This window comes from Apodemus sylvaticus, chromosome 14 (genome assembly GCF_947179515.1).
Source record: "Apodemus sylvaticus chromosome 14, mApoSyl1.1, whole genome shotgun sequence".
Classification (NCBI taxonomy): domain Eukaryota; kingdom Metazoa; phylum Chordata; class Mammalia; order Rodentia; family Muridae; genus Apodemus; species Apodemus sylvaticus.
Window position 1 is genome coordinate 12571313 of NC_067485.1, and position 22033 is coordinate 12593345.

The 22033-nt window shown below is 55.2% G+C and overlaps 1 protein-coding gene across 2 annotated transcripts in view; it reads right to left on the reverse strand.

The window, feature by feature from the left end:
* The window catches only part of Unc5a (unc-5 netrin receptor A), a 56467-nt gene extending 39049 nt beyond the window's left edge, over positions 1 to 17418 (reverse strand). Inside the window, exon 1 of one of the 2 annotated variants that reach the window (XM_052156468.1) lies at positions 17186 to 17418. In XM_052156468.1, coding sequence (XP_052012428.1) covers positions 17186 to 17255 — 70 coding nt within the window. In that variant the 5' untranslated portion in view covers positions 17256 to 17418. The remainder of the gene's footprint in view (positions 1 to 17185) is intronic. The other variant, XM_052156467.1, reaches the window with a different exon arrangement.
* Positions 17419 to 22033: the final 4615 nt, after the last annotated feature.

A 22033-nucleotide genomic window follows, 5' to 3' on the forward strand; every position in this document is an offset into this window, starting at 1 on the left:
ATGGATGTGCTCAGGGCAAAAGAGTGGCAGTTCTGGGTGAGAACACAGCCACCGTGGGCCGCTGGGGAAGACGATGTGAATAAATGAGGAATATACGTCAGGGGATGTGGAAGGCCTTCGAAGACCTCAGGCAGGAAGCACCAGTCAGTGGCCGGGATCTTGGTGGGGACAAGTGGGGGAGGGGAAGCAGAGACAGGGTGGCTGATCGGACTTCCAGAAGGACTACCGGCTCAGAAGGAATCCACTACGGGACCAGAACACCATGCAGGCGTGTCGAGGGGTGTGCAGGATACAGCAGGGCAGTGGGGAGCAGGCCTGAGGAGAGGCTGTCGGCCTGTACCCACACAAGCACGTCTTCACGCAAGCGACAAGAGGCGCCAACCCAACAGCCTTCCTCTAAAGGGATGCTGGGCCCTTGTGGCTGGCTGCAGGCCTTCCCGGGAGAAGGCAAGCGCGCCCACCATGTTAGACAGCCAGGCGATGGAGCAAAGGGAGGCCCGGTGCAGGACGGAGATAAGGGGGTGCAGAGATTCCACACCGGTTGACGGAAGTTGCCAGCTGCATCCACATAAATCGTGGCCTGGCGCAGGCTGGCGTCCATTAACATGAAAGATTCCATCACGCTTTACAACCTCCCTGTCTTGTACGGCGACAGCAGGTAATTAAAACAATAATTGTTTTCTGATGTTGCTTCTGCCGAATGATAAAAGCTTCCAGTTATTTTCCTTTTCGCTGAGAGGTGGGAGTCTGGGGGGAGGGTCTGACCTCGGAACACATAGAGTAGGGGCAGGGCTGCGGGAGTTTGGGAGACAGAGAAGGGTACAGGGAGCCTTCTGCACGGTTGTCACAGAGAGGCCTGCAGGGAGGAGCCTGGTTCCCACTCACACATGCATGTCACACACACACACACACACACACACACACACACACACACACACACAAGCTCACTGGTCAGTACACTAGAAGGCACACAGCCCTGCAGCCATGTTCTTCATCCCTTTGGGGGCAGGAGAGAGCCACATGGCTTGGAAGCCCCAGAAAAAAAGAGGGGAAGATCCTAACCGAGAAGGCTGTCAACAACAGACAGAGGAGATGGTCTGTTCACTCGGAACCCTTCCCAGTGGCTCTTGGTACACCAGAGACGGAGACACAGCCCTCCTTGGAGTGGAGGTGGCAGAGAAGAGACAAGGGTCAGGCCTGTGAGAAGCAGCCCATTACCACCCATCCTCCACCCACCCCCACAAGAGAAGCGAGCATAAAACCCCACAGTCCCTGCCCTCAAGAAACGTACGCTTTAGTGGAGGGAGACGTAACATAAAGAAACCACGTAATAACGAAGGCCCACCCCACTGCTGACAATGGCCTGGAGCAGCTGTGGCAGAGAACCGCAGGCAGCTGGGTCTGGTGTGACATTGGAGCGAGGTTGGATTGCCATGGAGAAGATGAAGGCAGAAGCTTCCGGGCCCTGGGCCTGGAGCTGAGGATGTGCCCTCAGGCTATGCCATCCTCACTGCTACCCTGCTACCTACCTGCCTGCCTTGGCCACACTCAGCCCCACGCCCAGGAAGCTTCGGAAGGGTGGCGTGATAACTTCTCACCCAGGCGACAGGGCTATCATACTTGGGGACTCCCTCACCTTCCCCTCTGCTTCCCGGGAGGCCCACAGCACAGCACCCTGATGCTCAAGACAAATACTTCTTAATCACTAAAAAAATGAAATGCTTTCACGTGAAGACGCTAATGTATTCGTGATCATAGCCTTGTACTGACAAATTAGCACTAGTATTGTTGGTGGCTACATTTATTCTGGTGATGAGAAACGTGTGTGTGTGTGTGTGTGTGTGTGTGTGTGTGTGTATGCATGCACACACACAAAGGTGTGGAGGGGTGGAGAGGACAACTCTTGGTTTGGGGAGTGGTGCAGGAGGGGTAAAGGGAGGCCCAGACATCAGACAGCTCCCTGTAACCTCACTGTCAGCTACAGGGCCACAGTCTCAGCTGCCCCCACCTGCCTATTCTGCACTATGAAGCCTACACCAGGCAGGGCTGGTTGGCCTCGCAGGCAGGCCACCCGCAGACTCTGGGGCCAACAAAGGAGTGCGCACTGTGAGAAGTGAAAAACAATTTTACAAGAGTTCAATGTTTCAAAGATAGGCATCGGGGTGTCGAGAAACGGGAAAGCCACGCGTTGCTGGTTGGGAATATAAAGTGGTACAGGTGATGTTGTGTTTCCTGAGCCCGTCCAGTACAAGAGCCACCTGACCCAGCAACCCCACTCCAGGAGTGTGCCTGGGAGAATGGGAAGCAGGAATTTAAGCAAATACCAGTACGGAAATGTTCAAAATAGCACGGTTTGCAACAGCCAAGAGTGGGAGCAAGCAATAAATAGGCACTTCGGCCTCTGGGCCGAGATCGGGAGCCTGGAGGTTTACTTTAGACCTTTGGATGATTTTCTTTCAACTCTAGTTATACAGAAAAAGGAAGCTATGACTTCAGAGCAGGGTATTAATGAAAAGCACCAAAGGAAAGAAAGAAAGAAAGAAAGAAAGAAAGAAAGAAAGAAAGAAAGAAAGAAAGAAAGAAAGAAAGAAAGAAAGAAAGAAAGAAAAGATGGGAGGAAGGGAAGGAGGGGGAGAGGGAGGAGGGGGGGAGAGGGAGGAGGAGGGGAGGGGAGAGGGAAAGGAAGGGGGAGGGAGGGGAGAGGGAGGGGAGAATGAGGGGAGGGGGGGAGGGGAGGGAAACGAAGGGGAGAAGGAGGGGAGAAGGAGAGAGGGAGGGGAAGAGGGAGGGGACGGGGAGAGGTTGAGGTCAAGGTCAGGTCGAGATCTCTGTCTAGCTGGAAGAGTCCCTAGAAACAGGGCTCCTCTCAGGCCTCTTGGCTCTCTGCTCAGTCGTCTCAGCACACAGATGCTCACCGTCTTCCGTCTTCTCTCCCCTCCCCCACTTTTCCAGTCCCCTTTGGCAAGTGTGTTTCCTTCTCTTGTGATCTGACTTCTGACCTCTGCTTCCCTCCTCTCCCCATCACCTCAGGCAGCTGCATTACCCAGTGTTCTCTGGGGAAAATAGTTCAATGACAGCTGTGACATACGGCAGAGTCCTCCTGGCTGGTGTGGAGAGTTCTGCCCCCAGAGCCCTCCCCCACTGCCCTCCTCCACTGCCCTCCTCCACTGCCCTCTGACCTTCTTTCTCCTTGGCCTTCCCTGCCCACCTTGTTTTCTGTTTTGTTTTGTAGGAATCCCCAAGTGAATTATCAGGGTGGGAATGCACAGGTACTGCCAGCTTCGCAGAACTTCCCTGGTTTGGTTCCTTCCCTCTCCCGTGCAGAAAGTGTTCTGTGTCACCCACACCACTCGCCAGTCTGTGGTGTCAAAAAACACAAACTTGCTTCTTTAAATGAGGTAGGGCTAGCGACAAGGTTCAATTAGTGAAGACGCCTGTGGTGAACTCCGGGCTAGCACACAGGGACTATTACCCATCAGAGGGGATGAGGACCCTGCTGTGGGGATGAGGACCCTGCTGCGAGGATGAGGACCCTCCGCGGGGTGGCCTCCATGTTATGTCACAGAGGCCACAGTTGGCACAGTCCCATTTGCATGACGTCCACATGGGCAGGTCCAGAGAGACTTAAAGCAGGGCACTGTTGTCAGGGGTGGGAACATGGCGGAGCAAGGAATAGGTGGCAGATGGGGTCTCATTTGAAATGACAAAAGTCCATTCGATAAAGATAGCCACACTGTGCGTTCCAAGTGTCATCTGACTGTGTACTTTAATTATGTGAATTTCACATTAACACACACACACACACACACACACACACACACAGTGTGACTTCACCTCTGTACACTATTTCTGTTGGCATGTGATCTGAGGAGACAGGGAGGCAGCAGGCACCCAGACCTCTGCCTGGCGATCCACAAGCTCCAAAGGGCTCAGATAGCCTGCCTGGCTTTCTCCCTGCCCCCACTCCTGCCCTCCACCATCGGCCCTGCCTGAGGTCTAGCTATCAGCTCCACAGCGGCCCAGGCCCAGGCCCAGGCCCAGGCCCAGGCCCAGGCCCAGGCCCAGGCCCAGGCCCTTCCTTCCGTTGCATAACCACAGCAGAGGAGTGTCTGGCCCTGGGCTCAAGCTGTGACATAATGCAGGCCTTCTGATGTTCTCAAATCGGTTAACAAGATCAGATGTGGCCCAGAGGAACTCTCAGTCACTCTGATTCTCCACTGTGCCTTTCCGGAAGTCGCAGCCGCTTTGAGTATCAGCGAACACAGAGGACAGCTACTGAGCATTCTTCATTCACAGTTTCACTTTCAAAGCAAGAAAACTTACCTTCTTCTGCACCCCGCCGTTGCCCCCCCCCACCCCCCACTGGTCCTTTCTCAGCTCAGGTGCTGTTCCACAGCATCCTGGCGCATCCACTCTAGCCTGTGATCCTGACTCTAGTGGGCCACGCCCACTCAGCACACCCGTGGCCCCACAGCCCCTCTACCTCTCTTCTACCTAAACAAATCCGTTTCTCACTCTCCTATTCTGCTTACTTGGGATCAACTCCAACCTTGTCCTCCCAGGAGGGGAGGGGCAGCCTCTCTCACTATACTACTGTGGTGTCTAACTGAGTGCCAGGCACACAGTAGGTGCTCAATATACACTTGCTTAACAGCCTAGCGCTGTCCTTTGGTCTGTCCATTCTGTCTTCCAAAGAGTTGGAACTGGGGGCTGGCTCTGCATCCACTTCAGAGAGAGCCTGTACATTGTAAAACCCTGGGCAACCATGCCTGGCCTCCTAACCCCTGCTTGTTCTTCCCCTGAAGCCCTGAATGGCTTCTGTGCCCTCTTGTTCGGATATTCTTCCCCTTTCTCTAAGTTGCCAGTGGCCTCTATGTCCACACACACACCTTCCCTGGCTCAGTAAGGCCTCCCCCAACTCCTCCACAGTTCCCACTGAGAACCCAAGCAGGAGCTCTGGGAGCAGGAAGGGACCTGTGTGGCACTTACACCAAGCGCTGTTCATAGAGTGGACGGGCAGCCTCAGTGTGACCAGCCCATGGGGAGAGCAGGGCATGTGGGTGCACACATGTGTACAGGCAGGGGTTAGACCAGGCAGGGCAGGGGTTAGACCAGGCAGGGCAGGGGTTAGACCAGGCAGGGCAGGGGTTAGACCGGGAGGGGTGCTGCCAAGGTGAATTAAGGACATGGGTCTGTGGGGATGCACAAAACCAGAAAGTGAATGTGGGAGGGGGCGTTTGAGACCCCGATACATGGGCAATGAAGGCACGCAGAGTGGCAAACGGAGACACGGGGGCGATAGGGACGGTGCCAACCAAAGTGACGGCTAAGTTCTAGCCAAGCCAGTAGGCTCATGTTGGCTCAGATTTTCAAAAAGATTTATTTTTATTAAAGTATGTGTGTGTGTGTGTGTGTGTGTGTGTGTGTGTGTGTGTGTGTGAGAGAGAGAGAGAGAGAGAGAGAGAGAGAGAGAGAGAGAGAGCTGTAGTGTCAGGCGCTTGTGAAGCTGGGAACGGAACCCTCAAGAGTAGCACACACTCCCAGCTGCCGAGCCATCTCTCCAGGCCCAGCTTAGACGCTTTTGCTGTACCAAGAAGAGCCTGTGATCAGATTTCCATGTGGACTCTATTTCTCAGAATGTAGCAGCAGCTGCTTGAGGGCTGATCGCCCTTACACAGGCCTCCTGGCCATCTCTGAGTGGGGACTTTATCTTCCTACTGGATCCTGTATCCGTCCATTTAGGGGTCCAGGGCACCAAGACCCAACATTTCATCCAGTGTAGGTGTACAGCAGGAAGTTCCTCGATCAAACTTCAGAAGTTGCTGGATCAGCTCACAGCATTGCAAGGTGCAGAGAGCAATCTCTGGGGCCTTGGGGCCTCCAAGACAGACTCCTAGGCTGTGGCCACCCTGGACCAATCCCTGGGTCCAGGGTTCCTTCTGCAGTTTGGCTAGCCTGGGTCAAAAATTCTTTCTTGTGGGGGGACTGGGTCACCTTATCATAAAGTCCCACCAGAGCGCACCATCGGATGGGTGTGGAGGTGCCGTGTGCAGAGAAAGTGTCTTAAGAGATCTAAACAATGAGGAGCAGACATCCCAGGCCCTGGAAGGTGGCGCATCACTGCAACAAGCCCGACTGTCCCAGGGAAGAATCTTCTGGAGACCAGGGGAGGCTGAGACTAAATCTAGTCTAGCTCCAAAGCCCCTTCCACTCTTAGCACAGGGTCTTACTGAGGCCGCCTGCCACCCATTCTAGCTCTCCCTGCTGAGTCCTACTAGGGCCTTCTGCAAGCATTCTGAGTGCCAAAGCCTGGCCTGTTAGGAAGGCCATTCCCGTGTCTGTCCTCCCAGCTATCCAGACAGCTACTCAGCACAGAGCAGCCACTGTCTCCTGGGCCATCCACTGTCCTCAGATAACCAGCCTGGCTTCCCCTCCCCAGTCCTTAGGAGGGCTTCTCCCTTAGCACATGGCTTTAGGTTAGGCCAGTGCTGTTGCAACACTCAGCTTGGCCAGAGCCAGTTACTGTTGCGTATAACACAAGTGCGTACACACATCAGCTACAGCCTGGTAGAGTGAGATGGGCTGACCACAGTGGATCCGCAACTCTTAAGGCTTCTCCCCCAGCCCAGCTCTCTGTCTATTTTGTTTCTGACACCGCTTCCCCAGGCTCAGAGCTATGAATCATGTTTGCCTCCTCCCCTCCTCGCCGCCCCCCACTCGCCATCCAGATGCAGCATGTCTCCCACATCTATCTCTCGTCCTCCGGCCTCGCTGCCTGCTCTCTGGGAAGGGAGGCTCTGTCATTTCTTGCCTGGATGACCGCAGCAGCCTCCCGGCTGGTCTCCTTGCCTCCAGCCTCTCTCTGCAGCCATCCATCCTCTGCGCACCGCCAGATTAATCTTCCTTAAACACTGCTCACTGCCTGTCACTCCCCGGCTCCAAGACATAGGCGGCTCTATTGCTCACCGGCCCCCCACGGGCACCGTCTGCTCCAGCGGGCCCCGCTCACACGCAGGCTGTCTCCGGGATGGCCTGTCCCTCTCTACTCCCTCCCACGACTCTCCGGCCACCACAAGCCGAGATCCTGGCTTATGTCACTCTCTGAAGCTCCAGGACATCAAGTGGTTTGTCCTTTTCCTGCTTCCCTTGGCTCTTAAATATGACAGTGGCGCTGCCACCTCTCTACTCTGCAATCCTGGGGACCAGACTTGGCTTCTAGGCTGTCACAAGTCATGCCTGGCCAAGGCGCTGTGCATGACTCATGCACCTCCTCAGCTTTCTGTCCCAAGCCCCCACACGAGCGCTCGCTCGTTACCCTGGAATGAGCACCTTCCCAAAATGCCAGGCCTTGACACATTCTGCCTGTTTTGTCAAACCAGACTCCCATCACACACACACACACACACACACACACACACACACACACACACACACACAACCCAGGAGACGGAAACAAAAGGGCACACATGTGTAGAGTTGCGGACGCAGCCTAGGCAGTAGCTCAGACCCACCAAACACTTGCTGTGACCCTGCGTGAGCCTGGATGGTCCCAGAGAAGCACCCACTTGATGCTGGCAGCCCTATTCAGAGAAGTCTTTATTGCCTATTTTCTCAGTGAGGAAACTGAGGCACAGAGGGCTTATACAATTGATTTCACTCAAACAGGGTGAGGCGCTGAAGCCAAGCCAGCAACGACAGGAGAGGCTACAGGCCGGCAGCAGGCAGGAGGCCTTGCAAGGAAGCTCTGGAGACATGTCCTCTGCTTGCCTGCGGACTCTTCAAAGGGCTGGGGGTCAGCGTGGTGTGCAGTTATGCTGCAGTGAAACCAGTGCCTCCAGGCTCAGGAGGCCGACTTCTATAAACTGGCTGACACCACCTGGCATTTGAAATAAGCAGAAACATTTACATCAGGGACTAGAGGGATGGCTCAGCGGTTAAGAGCACTGACTGCTCTTCCAGAGGTCCTGAGTTGAATTCCCAGCAACCACATGGTGGCTCACAACCATCTGTAATGGGATCTGATGCCCTCTTCTGTCATGCAGGTGTACCTGCAGATAGAGCACTCATACATAAAATAAATACATCTAAAAAAAAAAAAAAAAAAAAAGAAACAGTTGCATTGGGAAAATTGTCTCCAGCCTTTCGAGAACCTGCTGTTTGCTAGGAAAAGAGTGATGACCACTCTTAGAAGTTGGCCTGGGTCTGAAGGGAAGGGGTATTCTGAAGTCCAGATGTATGTGAACTGGATCCCAAAGGACTGGGGGAAGGAGGATTCTAGAAAAGTGTTGGTCAAAGATACCTGAGCAGACTCAGCTTCTGAACAACATACTCAGCAGAAGATGGCCAAGGGCAAGGCCATGGGGGAGGGCTGTGCGGGCATTACACGGGGCTGTCTGCACGCAGGTCTGGCTGAGGCTCACAGGGGACGCCAAAGGCACCAGGGGAGGTAGGGGCTTAGAAGAAGTTGAATAAAGGCAGGAAGCCCTGGCTAATCCACCCTCGGGCTTTGCTCTCTGCTGTAGTCAGTGAGGTTATGAAGCAAATGGGCATAGTAGACGGCTGTTGCCACCCGTGCCTCCTGGAGAAGAAGCTACAAGCAGTTTGGATAACAGCACGACGGTACTGTGACTTACGCCCAAACAATCTGCACCATCCTAGCCATCAGTGACTCTTATGGGTAAAGCATATGAATCGGACCAACAAAAGAAGACTAGAGCATTTAGAGTGTGTCTGAGGGAAGAGATAGTCAACCTCTACCTCCTCAGCCTGGGCCTATGAGGATGCTGTAAGCTTGGGAGTCTCTGGCAGCACTTAGGGACCACAAAGGGAAAGGGTATTGGGGATGACACCAATGCCCAAAGAACCTAGGTGAAGGGTGGGGTCTTATCACATTGTTCTCTTTGGAGCCAGCCATGCCGAGACCCGGGGGTAGTCCTGACTTGCAGTTATAGCTGCCATTAAACTCCCCGTGTTTGCTTAAATGAGAGTTGACTTTTTCAATATTTGTCACAGATGCACTTAAGTGTCCCACGCCGCTTGGTGCTGAGATACTGTCAGTGTGACAAACTCCCAGGGAGCAGAAGGATGGGGGAGGTGCTCCTAGATGCACTGGATGAGACATCCATGAGTAGGCTGGAGATGTGGCCGGGGAAGGGCAAATGGTGCAGGCCAGTACCCTGGCTTAACCAAAAAGGGGAAGTTATTTAGCGTGGCCCCGGAAGAAATGGCCCAGAAGCGCCTGGAGGGAGTTATAGAAAACCTTCCACCTCATTATCATAAAGTAATTTTGAACAAGTCCCTTAGGCCTGAAGCTCCAGGGCATAGGTGAGAACCAACTGCCTAATGATAATCACATCACACCCTGTACCCTGGCTGGCCTATTCCAGGTGTAAGAAATAAGGACACAGGACATCAGGCAGGATCAGGTGGCAAGATGTGAGCTAAAATAGGTGGGAAGGACCCCACAAACCACAGCCTCCTGCTTCCTTCCATCAGGGCAGGGGACACGGGGGTGGGGTGGGGGGAGGCCCATGGGACAGCGACATGGGGCGGGACTGTAATATGGTCATAGCCGCCGATGTCTGTATTTACCCTCCATGGGTGCCCTCTACCTGATGGATGGTCGCAAGGTTTTGATGAAACTTCCAGGCAGAGCCTAGCATTCACCACCATCAGAAAGTCAATTCAAACAAACAAACAAATGGCGATCATAGTCTACAGTCGCCGTCCTCTTTCCGCTCTAGGGTTCTCTCCCAGTAGAGGAGAAAAGGCATTAGGAAGCCAGGCTTGGTGGCACATGCCTGTAATCCTGGCACTCGGGAGGCAGAGGCAGGAGGATCCCTGTGAGTTCGAGGCCAGCCTGGTCAACAGAACGAGTTACAGGACAGCCAGAGATACATAACAGAGAAAGCCTGTTTGAAAGCTCTAGATTGGGGCTCCAGCCGGCCTAGGATGCTGGGTTTTGGAGGATGTGGGTGCTGCCCTCATCTGCAAAATGGGAATGATAGTCTCCGCCTACACAAGACGCTTGGACAGTAGGAGGCATCCTCCTGCCCCGGGTCTGGGACGACTTCCCTTACCCCACATTTAAGGGATCTGTGCACAGAAGGTAGGGACAGGGCTGTAGACCCGGCAGAGGCTGGACAGAGCTCCCCAGGCGGCAGCCAAGCGCTCAGCCGGGAACTTGTTAACAGACCCTGAACAAAGAGCCGCTAATCCTGCGGGCGGCCGCGGGCGGGCTGGCGGGCGGAGGGATCCCGCCCCTTCCAGGCTCGGCCCCAGCTCGCCACGCATTAATTAGGCCGCGCGGGGCGGGGACCACAGCGAAGGCCTCCCGCCCGCCCGGACGGACGCCGCCCGATGGGCGCGCCCCTCCCGCAGCAGCTAATTGCATCCCGGGCTCCGGGTCTCACTGGCTCGGGCAACTGCGGGCCACCGCCGGCTGCCCGCCCACGTGTCCCGCAGCCTCACCCGCTGGATAACCCCGCCCACCCAGCCACCTTGACGGTCGCGTCGCGGGGAGGGGTGAACGGGTCTGGAGGCTGTGGGTAGGGTCACACAGCGGGCACGATCACGAGAGAAGGGGAGAAGTAGCGGGAAAGAGGCGCAGACCTGGGAAGGATCTTCAATGCCTGGGCTTCGTCGGGCTCCGCCCCAACTAGGAGAGGGTGGAGTCTAATCGGGAGCTACTCCCCCTACTCGATCCTGGGTGGACATGCTAGGGAGGGACACCAAGAGTTCACTTTGCAACCTGACTTTAGGGTAAGGGTGAGATACTGGGACAAGAGTCCCCTTTCCAAGGTCCCTGCTCTGTCCCTCAGGTATGTCAATACAGGCAGACTCCCTAGTCCTTCCTTCCCCAATCAGCGGGCATATTTGCCTGGAGCTCAAGGTGACCCTGAATCTTCTGGAGAGACATCCAGGCTGAGGAGACATCCCAGCTTTGGGGTCTCACCAGTCAAAGCGATGGCTCACCTCTGGTACTCCCTCCACGATCCAATTAAGAGGCAGGATTTTCAAGGTTCCTCCCCTACCAAAATGGGCCCGAAGACTTCAGTCCCCCCCTTTATGGTCTTCTGTAAGGAGCAGTTGCCGCTCAGGCCTCCCCAGAATTCACTGAATATCTCTGGACCCCCAATTTTAAGCCAGACTAGACTTGAGCCTGTCAGCAACCACACCTAAAGGAGGGGAAATGGCTTCTGTATGCCCTGCCTACTCTTAAGAACCAAACAAACAAAGACAAACAAGCCAAACCTATCCTGGACAAAGCAGGATCCTCCCCTTGGGCTACCCAACCTGTCCCTCCTCTCTAGACAGCCAGACTCCCCTGGCTCCTACCCAAGAGGATGGGACCTCCTGCCCTGCCTACCACAGTCAACTGCTCCCATTGGTGCTGGCACAGAGCTCCTGTAAGATGAGTGCCTTAGGGATGAATTTTACACACATGAAGAGGTGCAGGGGGGAGCAGGATCCGGGGTGAGGATTAAGAGGCAATGGCAGGTGTCAAGGGCACAGCATCCTAGGAGGAGCTCGTAAGATCCGGCTCTGTACCTGGCTGTGTAAATTTGTATGTGCCCTTAAGCAACCCTCCTGGTCCTGGCTCAAACCCAGTCCCCAGAGCTGGCCAACTCCCACATCTACCAGCTCCCCCAGCTGCCTGCAATATGGGCTCGGGGGTCAAAATCTTCCTGTGGCCTTTGGCACCAGTGTCTGAAAAGGGGGGCAGGACTTTAACCCTAGCATCCTGACCTAGGGGTCCCATGTTAAACACTGGAGTTGGCCAGATGCAGCAGGACCCAACTTCCTTATTTTTCCTTACAGCCACTCTTGGCTCTGTCCCACAACCCACCTGGCTCCCAGGCAGCGCAGCCAGCCTTTGCCAGGGCTGATGGTGTCTTAGGTAGGTGTGAACAGTTCCTGGGAGAGCCTGGTACTGTGTGCTGAGTCTACCCCAGGCTGCAGAGGCAGTTTCCCTGGGCATCAGCCTCTGCCTGGAACAAGTCATCAAGTTCAATTCAGTCTGAACAATTGGGCCAACAGTCATGCAGCAAATCAAATGGCAGAGCCCAAAGTAGGATTCACATCTGCCCAGGGATTATAGCCACACCCTGTATACCAGAGATGAAGTCGGCGTACAATCTGGGGACAGGAGGAACCGAAAAGTGATGGCAAGAACCTACCAAACAAAACCCTTCAAGCCCCAGCGGTATGGATACCATCGCAGGAAATGTTAAACAATGAACTTGCCAAGTCTCCACAGGGCCAGACCACGCTTGTTCACACGAAGCCTCTTCTGTCCTGTGTCTGAGTCTGGGCCCTGCTGCAACCTAAGGCCCAACTCTTTTCTAACCCATTATCTCCAATGCCAGGGAAAATGGAGGCAAAAGCAAGAAGCCCTGAGCACCTGTAAGATGTTGCAGTGCATGCTGGGTATGGCTCACTACCATTAACCAAGGAATAAGAGACCCCATCTACAGATGTGGAAACTGGCTAGGAAGTAACCGTTCCTTGTTCCGTGACTTGAGGCATAGATTGAAAGACAACTCTTATTTGCCTCTAATATCCCTGCCCTGTCCTACATGGTAGAAAGAGTCCAGAAGTCCCCTAAGAGGGCCCTCGTGGGGAGCAAAAAAGAGAAAGGAGACTGGTAGGAATGATTATAGAAAGCTGAGCTCCACTGGGCGGTGGTGGCGCACGCCTGTAATCCCAGCACTTGGAAGGCAGAGGCAGGTGTATTTCTGAGTTCAAGGCTAGCTTGGTCTACAGAGTGAGTTCTAGGACAGCCAGGGCTATACAGAGAAACCCTGTCTTGAAAAAACAAAAAGAAAGCTGAGCTCCCACCGAGTGGCAAGGAACACTGAGGCTCAACCACCCTGACTTGGGGTCAGAAACCACACTGGTGATATGCATAGAAACTCAAATCTTGGCATCAACTCTATTTGCACAAGGAAAATACTACTCTAAGGAAATCGATGGAGTGTCTCCATCAGGATGGAGACAGTACCCACTGGAAAATACCTGCTTAAGAGACACGGACACACTTTTGTGTGCGGTTCCCTAACATGTACTCGCATCTACATATATGTGAGTCCTGGGCATGGTGCCTGGCACCATGGGGGGCCTGGCCTTACCATCCCTGACCTTGACAGGGCAGGGGAGTTCATGGTCAGGAATAAGGCTGGGCCACTGCTGAAGTGGACTAAATTTCTCTCTTCCTCCCTGTTTGGCCTGCAAGTCCAAACACCAACCAGGAACAGGAAGAAAAACATTAAACAGTTGGCTGGCAGTGATTCAGAACATGTCAGGGGCAGAGAGCAGGGTATACAATGTTGCAGGCAATGGGGGATGTTGGGGAAACTTTGGAGAAGGAATTGTCAGGACCAGAGGCTTCTGGCTTCCTTTAGCTTACCCAGAGGACATCAGGGAGCCCCTTGGAGGAACAAGTGGGGGAGCCTTGGGAGGAGACCTCTAACTCCGGGCTGGATAGGTTGAGAGACTAGCAGCAATAAAGTGGCAGCCCAGCCAGGATCAGAACAAAGCCAAGGAGCTAGGATGCCAGGCGGGGAGCATGCTGTCAAGGCCAGGTGGCACCACCTCCTGCAAGTCTGGAAGCAGCTCATCTGGTAGAGCCAAGCCCAGCAGCAGGCAAAGCCCAGTGATAGAGCTGACCTCTGGGTGCATCGGCCAGGTGTTCCCACCATTCCCCCACCCCAGACCAGGGCGAAGACTCTACCTGCAGGCCCTGGAGAGCCTCCTCATATTAGGCTTCCAGAGACCTTCGGCGGAGGAGGGGATGAGAGGGGGATGGCCACTGTGGCGCGCCGGTGGGAGATAAAGGAGATGGGAATGGGAGGAAGCAGAGAAGGCAAGGGACACAGCAATGTCACAAGTATCACTGAGCTTGATGACTTGGTGACAGATTAGATGTGAAGCGTGAAGGAGAGGGGAGAGCCAGGGGAGACAGTAAAGTTCCCGCCCCCTCTAGGCTGCGGTGAGGGGCAGCAGCAACACAGGGTCCCTGGGAAGAGGGGACAATGGGAGTCTGGTGGCTTGAAATGAGAGGGCCTGGCGTTTTTGTGCAATGCACAGGTTCCTAGGTGGCAGCATTGGGGCCTTCACCTAAAAGGGCCGTGCGCCCCAAGCTATAGCTTAATCCTGCAAGCCTGAGACTCATGGCAGCACAAGGCAGGAAAAAGGAGGTGACACAAGTCAGAGGTAGCTGCTCCCAAGCCCCAGGCCTTGGGTTGGAGCTCTTGCACCGGGTTGATACTTATCCTGGCCTCCTGGAAGAAAGCCACACATACACACACGGGCAAAGGGGTGGGGGTGGGAGTCAAACAGGCCAGAGGAAGGATCAGCTCTCTCCTGCAGCACTCACAGCAGCCTACCCCATGTGCAAAAAGCAAGAACACAGTGCTCTCTGCCCCAGAGTGATGGCCGCCTCCACAGTCCTGTCAGCCCAGAGTGGGGGTGGGCAGAAAGTCCAGCAGCCCTGGGCATGGGAACAGGGACGTGCGGAAGGGACAAGGGCAATGTTCAAGCCTGGTGCCCCTCAGCTCACATGTTCCAGGAGAACCCCAGGCCTCTCCTCCCTAGGCATGGTACTAGGTACTTGGGTGTCTAGGGGCACCCAAGACAAGAAGAAACGAAGGGTAAGGAGTCCTATGCGCCGGCTGTGTAACTGGCAGAGCATAAAAGGGACAATCTGTCATGGCAGGTGGGTGTCTGTGTGTGCAGGCACAGACAGGGGTGTGCCCAGGTGCATTTGTGCTGAGGGATGGCTTCTGTGAATGGCAGTGTGTAGCTCTGGGTGACAAAGGATAGGTGCTTGGCCTGAGAGGCAGAGTTTACACTGGCTCAGCAGTCCTAAGCCACCCCCCTCACACACACACACACAGAGACACACACACATACATATATACACACACACACACCATAACCCTCAAGCCTGCCTGGACAGACACACACACACACACACACACACACACAGAGACACACACACATACATATATACACACACACACACCATAACCCTCAAGCCTGCCTGGACACACACACACCGTAACCCTCAAGCCTGCCTGGCTGACCATTTTCCCCCCAGCCATTCACAGACGCATTTTCCTCTAGCTGCTGTTGCCAAGGAACTGAAGAGCAGGTGCAGGGGTGTAGGGTCACAGCAGGGCAGCCCTACCTAGGTATCTGTCCACACATGCCCAGAGCCTGTGCGGGGAGGGTAAGATGGGTTCTCTTGGAGAAGTGGGGCCACTCCTACCTCCACACCTTTCAGCAGCCCCTCCCACAGCTAGAGAGTTAATGCCACCACTGACTGTTAGTTAATGCTAACCTCTGATCCAGGTTAGCCCAGAAGCTCCAATGCCCACCTATCAGGCCTGGGAAAGCTCAGGCCAGGCCCCAACAGGTGTCCTGCCTATGGGCAAAACATGGCTTCTTGAGGTACAATCCTTCATTCCTGGTTTGGGTGTCCTCACCTACAAGTGTCTGTCACCCCTGTCTGTACCAATCACTGGTGCAGTAGCACACAACTACCACACACATACAGCATATTAGGACTCATCTGACCACACACACAACAGAACTACCCATGCCACACCAGTGGTGCTCTCCCCCACCCCACCCCCCATTACCCAGGACACATGTCAGTCCACGCCATTCCCACCCACGTGCTCACGTGACAAAATGCAGGTCTGACCACACAGCCCTCTCTCCACACATCCAACTCAGTAAACATCTCCTGGGCACCTATTCGGTGTCTGGCAGGCCCTCTTCTGACAACCCCAGCTCACGACCATGGCCGGGTCTTGCAACTCACACCTCTAACCCCAACCTATACACATCCGATGGCAGAGGCTCAACCTGAGGGCCCGTCGGGATCAAAAGGGGAGGAGGCCACTGGGAAGAAGGGCTTGTTAAAGTGAGGATTTAGGGTGCATTGACCCGGGAAGAGGTAGTGCAGCGGGGACCAGGTAGAGGACTTAGGGGGAAGGATGGGGAGGGCTGTCGAGGCAGTGGTGGGTGAAGGAAGCAGTACGCAGACTCTTCAAGGAACCAGCCATCGACCTTAATCATCTGGTCCTTGACGGAGCTCTCATCTTTCTGGACCGGCAGTTCAGAAATCCACACCCTTAGGAGAAACTGTGGCCTTGCCAGTCTGGGGGATCACCTCCCCGCAAGCAGGTTCTGGGGCATCAAGCACTGAAGACTTGCTCAAGCACCCTTCCCAACACAGAAGCTCAGCACTGCCAAATCCTTAGGGGCCAGGAGATTAGGGACCCCCACAGTCAGCCTAGGTGCGGGATGGGCTTCGGGAGAGCAGACAAAGCCCTTCTCCGAGGCCCCTCACGCAAGGAGGTGGGCTAAAAGGCTGGGTAATGAAGAGGCTGGTTAGGGTGGCCAGCAAAACAAGCGGGGAGACTGCAGGGCTGTGGAGTTTCTGAAAGGTTCTCAGAGCCCGCCAACCAACAGCCAACAGCAAACAACTCCCCTTCTCCCTCTTCTCCCCCCTCCCGACTCCAGCAGCGAGGCCAGGAGCCACAGGCCACCACAGGGACCCCAGTGCTTTGACTGCAAGAGGTGGGGGCTGTTGGATGCCTCCACGCCTGAGTGTGTGCGTGTGCAAGCCTGTGTGTGGTGGGGACAGAGGAGGACACTGTGTTCTGGACGTGGGCAGAGGCCAGGTGCCAAGCTAGAAATTGTGAGTGGCTGTTTGGGGCAGTCCTACCTGGGAGAGCTATCTTACCCGCCCCCCCTCCACCTGACCCGCACACACCCCATTTTCAGGGCACTAGCATATGGTCCAAAGCTTTGAGTCCTTCAAGTCTTGTCTTTCCTGGATTATTCCACCACCCCCTCCCGCAACCCCGATCATTCTCCGGGGCCGTGAAACCAGCAAACTTCCCCCACCCGGAGGCGTGGGGCGTCTACACTCGCCAGCCCCGCGCGCTGACAGCTGTTCTTGGACTTGGCAGAACCCAGGCTTCCGGGAGAGCGCACCGGGAAGCTGCGCAACAGCGAGTGGCGGCCCCCGCGTCCTGCCCGGCAAAGTTTGGCCTCCGGGGGCTCTCAGACGGGTCGGCCGCGCGGGTCACGGCCACCTCCTCCCCAGAGCTAAGCGTTCGCGCGCACGGTCCCCCGCAAGCCTCCCCAGAGCGCGCGCGGCGTGACTCACCCGAACCACGAAGCCAGGCGGCGAAGACTATGCCCAAGAGCGCTGACCACAGGCCGGGCCGGACGGCCATGGCCGCGGGCGGACGAGCGGGCTGGACTCGGGGCCCCGCGGGCGGGAGAGAGGCTGTCAGCGCCTCAGCCGAGAGCCCCACCTCGGGGCGCCCCCGGGGCCCATGCCAGAGGACGGCGCTGCCTCCGGGCGGCCGGCTGCGGGGCGCACGCGGCGCGTGGCTCCCCTGGGCACCCGGAGCGCAGCAATGCAGCCGGGGCGGAGCGCAGCGCCAGCCGCGCCGCGCACCGAGCCAGCCGCCGCGCGGAGCCCGCAGCCGGGGAGCGGGCCGGCGGGCGCCGCAAAATCCGGACTGGAGCGACGGAGCGGGGCGGAGGCGGAGCGGAGCGGGGGAGGAGGGGCCGGGCGGCTCTACGAGTGCGGGCCACCCCCAGCACCGGGGATCCCTTCGGGCAACGCCTGAGGCTCCCCCAGGGAGGAGCTGGGGTAGTGGGCGGGGAGGCCTCCCACCACCCCTCTCAGTCTCCAGGGACAGACAGGACTCTGGAACCCGGAGTGGATTGCTTTTCCGGATCCGGCATCACCCCGGTCCGCCAGTCGGCGCACAGGTGGCCCGGGAGGGGCCCCGGGCTGCGGCGACCCCGGCGCAGCGCCAGCCTGCGGAGAGCAGCTCGACTCTGGAGTGCCCCAGGCAGGTTCCGCTGCAGTCGTGCTTGCACCCCTGCCTCCCGGCTGCGCTCCTAAGTCGTCAGCTCGCCGTGGTACGCAGCCGGCGGGCAGCTAGGATGGGGGACTGCAGGAGAGGTCCAGGGGCCCAGCCGGCGCACAGGAGCCGCCAGGCCCCCACTGTCTCACCATCCTCCTCCCCAAGACAGCTTGGTGGGCTTCAGGGGCACGCGCAGCAGCGTGGCCCCAGGCTTTCCTAACCCCTCCACGCTGTTGGCCCAAAGGAAACAACCAAAGGGCTCAGCGCAGCCTGTAGGGCGCGTGGTGTTGTTTGCGCCCCGAGCACGCGTGGCGCTGGAGACGTGGGCGTGATGCAGGAACCAGAAGGGTTTGGGGAGCTACAAACTCCTGGGGTAGAATCGAAGAGTCATATTCGTCTGGCTCTGTGACCTTGGGCAAGTCACGGGCGTCTCTGGATCCAGCAGAATGACCGCTAGAGAATCTCCTTTTCCCCACCCCCATTGCCTAAGCTGGTTAAAATAAACAGAAGGCTGCCCTAGAGAAGGAAAAGAAAACGCTCTCGGTGTACACAGGGCGAGGGGTCTGAAAGCGAGGGTCCCGCTCCCGGCCAGGAGGAGAATGAGAAGGGTGAAGACAGTCACAAACTCAAACGCCTCCAGCGCCGATCGATAATATAAATTGGTGCTGCAGGCCAGACGATATAAGAATGGTCTTGGCTTCCACAAAGAGCTGTGAGCTCTCCTATATTTCTTGAGACACGAGGCCCTCTCTCGGTCTGTCTTTTGTTTCCCACTTTTTATAGAGAAGGTTATGAAAAATATTTTGCTTTCTTTTGCATTCTCATATATGTACATATGTGTATATATGCATATGTATATATGCTCCAGATGTGCATCTACAGAGTTTGGGCCTCAAAGCCAGGCAGGCGGGGAGACAGGACACAGGATCACATCAAAGTGGCTCTCTTGTTCCAGGTGCCTGTGGTGGGGGACGTTGGGGCCCCAACTGGCTTTCTTTTCCAGTTTTTAATAGAAGCCATTGTCTGGAAAAATGATTTATTTATTTTTAAAAGATGTGTGTGTGTGTGTGTGTGTGTGCACGTGTGTGTCTGTGCATGCATGTGCACGTGAGTGCATTTCATAGTGCCTGTGTGGAAGTCAGAAAACAGCTTGTGAGAGTCATTTCTCTCCTTATGTGAGATTCGGGTATGAAAGCCAGGTTGTAAGGCTTGGCAGCAAACCCCATTATTCACTGAGCCATCTTGGTGGCCCTAAAATTGATTTTTAATACACGTGTGTATTTATAACCTCTTTTACACAGATGACCATACTCTTCAACTTCAGCTTTTTATATGTACACATTAGAGAATGGAGCTGATCTACAGACTGCTCTAGAGTGTGTGTGTGTGTGTGTGTGTGTGTAATCAGTTTGTTGTGTGCCCAGGCTATTATCATGTATTCTGTGCTCGCCTACAGTGCTCCCTAGATCTGAATTTGGGTTCACAGTATAGAAGAAATGTTGAGGGCCAGGGGTTTGGACACTGAGGGGAGGCAGTTGGCGGTCAGGGCACGGTGCATATGAGGAAGTTATAATGTGTTTATTGGATTGGGCTATGCCCTTGCCTACGTCTGTAGTTTGCTCTAAGCAGTACATGGAACCCCATTAAGTCCACATTTCCAATTTACACAGATGAGGCAGCTGAGTTGGGCCAGGACCAACCTTATCCTAGAATTGCTAAGCTGGCTGAGAGGGGCCCCAGGAGGTTTGATTTCTGGACCCGTGGTGGTCCACACCTTTCTTCCTCCTAAAGCCTCTGCTTTGGGGTTAGAATTGGGGAATTGTCTTCTCTTCCCGGTTCGCCACTCTCTTTCCATCTAGAGCGGAGAGGTCTATGTGGCAGTCAGAATAGGTTTTGTCATGGTAACAAATGGTCCCCAAAGTATCAGTGGCTTTAATCAACAAAGATTTATTTCTCATTTGTCCGTCGTGGCTCTTCTGTTCCTGGTCATATTCACTCAAGAGCCCAGGCTACCAAGGAGACAGAGAAACAGGGACTCTAGAGAAACACCTGACAGCAATCAGTGGCTTGGCCTGAGGAGGACCCGCCGCTCTTACCCACAACCGGGACCCTACCTGAGAGAGCAGGAGAGGGCAGAGCTGAAGATGGAGAATAGCACTCAGTAATATGCACAGCCTGCCTGTCGGGGAGGGGGTGTCTTACTGCAGCACAGCCTGCCCGTCGGGGAGGGGGTGTCTTACTGCAGCACAGCCTGCCCATGGGGTGGGATCCTACTGCAGCCCACATCTGCAGCTGCACCTAGGCCCATTTCCCCAGAAGCCAAGCTGTTCCTTCCTTCCAGGCTCTTCCATCGCCTTTCTCCCTTGAACACATTCTCAGCCGGTTACACTGGCAAGCTCCCTTAAGTCGCTGAGACCCCACCTCAGCTGTCACCTTCTAAGTGGTGCCCAGGCAAACCAGGAGAAAGAGGAGAGATGGTTTTGCCAGTGTCACACCTGCCTTCTGTTTCTGAATCCAGGTTGTAGGGCGTTCAGGGAGGGGCTCCTCTTGTGCCCTGATGGGAGGAGGGCTCCCTAAATTCCTTTGCCCTCCATTCTGCTAAGACTAAGGCCCAGAGGGTGAGCTTGGACTTCTGCCCCCAAAGGCCAGTGGGACCAGCATCCCTCAGGGGGAGTGAGGGAGAGTCAGTGGACTCCCCTTTTAATAGTCTAAGGTCAGGACACAGATTTCACCAGAACCACTCAATGGGCCAGTGGTTCTCAAATGCCTCTGCTGTAGGGAGCAAGAATCTAGCCCCTCATTGGCTTCCCCCTCTGGGACCACCCATCATGCCCTCCCCACCTCCATGTCTGTTATTTCAAAAGACAAAGCCTGGATCCTTCTCTGCCAGGCCAAATATTTCCACCTCAGTTGCTCGTGTGACAGTAGGGTTTTGGGCCCTGGCCTGGCCACTTGGACCAACCTCCCTTCACCCCACACATACTGCATGTGCTCTCAAGATATCTGCAGGTCATCAGCATGACTCCTGCTCTCATAGTCTGACATGTAGAAATGCTCCAATCAGCTCTTAGTTGTGGATATCACACTCCTATTAACCACTGGAGGGGAGCTCTGAGCCTGTGGTAAGATCATCTTTCATGTGGAGATGTGCTATGATGCTGGGTAAAATGCAGATGCCTAGGTACTTCCCTACTCTGACTCTGATCAGGGCGTGTCGGGGCATCTAGGTATCTGAACCCCTCCCTTCTGCCAATTGTCCCTACTACTACAGTATCGAGGAATGCTGCCCTAGCCTTTGCCATAGGCACTGCCAACCACCAGAGCCCTCTCATCTCCCCGTGGGTGCCGATCTCCTGTAGAGACTTCAATCCGTCATAACTATATTCCATACTATGCCTCTGATGCCTCTTTCCACATGGAGTTCTCTTGGGATGTGGGTACCACCAGGTAGAGTCCTTATTATCCAGCGTCTTGTACTTCTCAGATGAGTCTGGGAAATCATAGACTTTTGGCCATGTCCTTGCTGAGAAGGCTCAGAAGGCAGAGGCGGGGACAGAGCCGGGCAGCTGTCCACTCAAGACTGCCTTGCAGGTTGCCCTTTAGGAGAACACTCCACTTAGTTCAGCCTGACTTCACTACCCTGCAGCTTACATTTCATATTTGCCCACTGATTAGAACACAGCTTCTACCTCCTGGACGCATCTTTGTTCCATTGGAAGAACCACCCCTTCTGCCGTCAGCACACAGAGTCCATGTGCCCTACCCGCCCCAGTTCCAAAACATGGAACCAACTTCTCTCTTGCTGACCCAAGACCCCATGAGCTACAGAGATGGACACGGAGTGGGCACTGATCTGGGCCCATTCACCAAAGCTCATTTCTGGAACTTTTGTTGGAACTAAATAATTACTTTCTTCGTGGACATGGTCTGGACATGAAACTCTGGATGAGCAGACGTGCCTCAGGATGAGGCATGGGCAGACAGGCCGAGCGTGAGGGGAGCCCCAAAACTGTGCTGTGTCATCCAAAGTGTTTCTGGAGCTACTAGGAATAACCCTGGATCCGTCTGTTCTCTCGGCAGTATGTCCCTGTTTTGATTGTAAGTCCATTTGGGTTTCTGTCATTTGCTTTAGA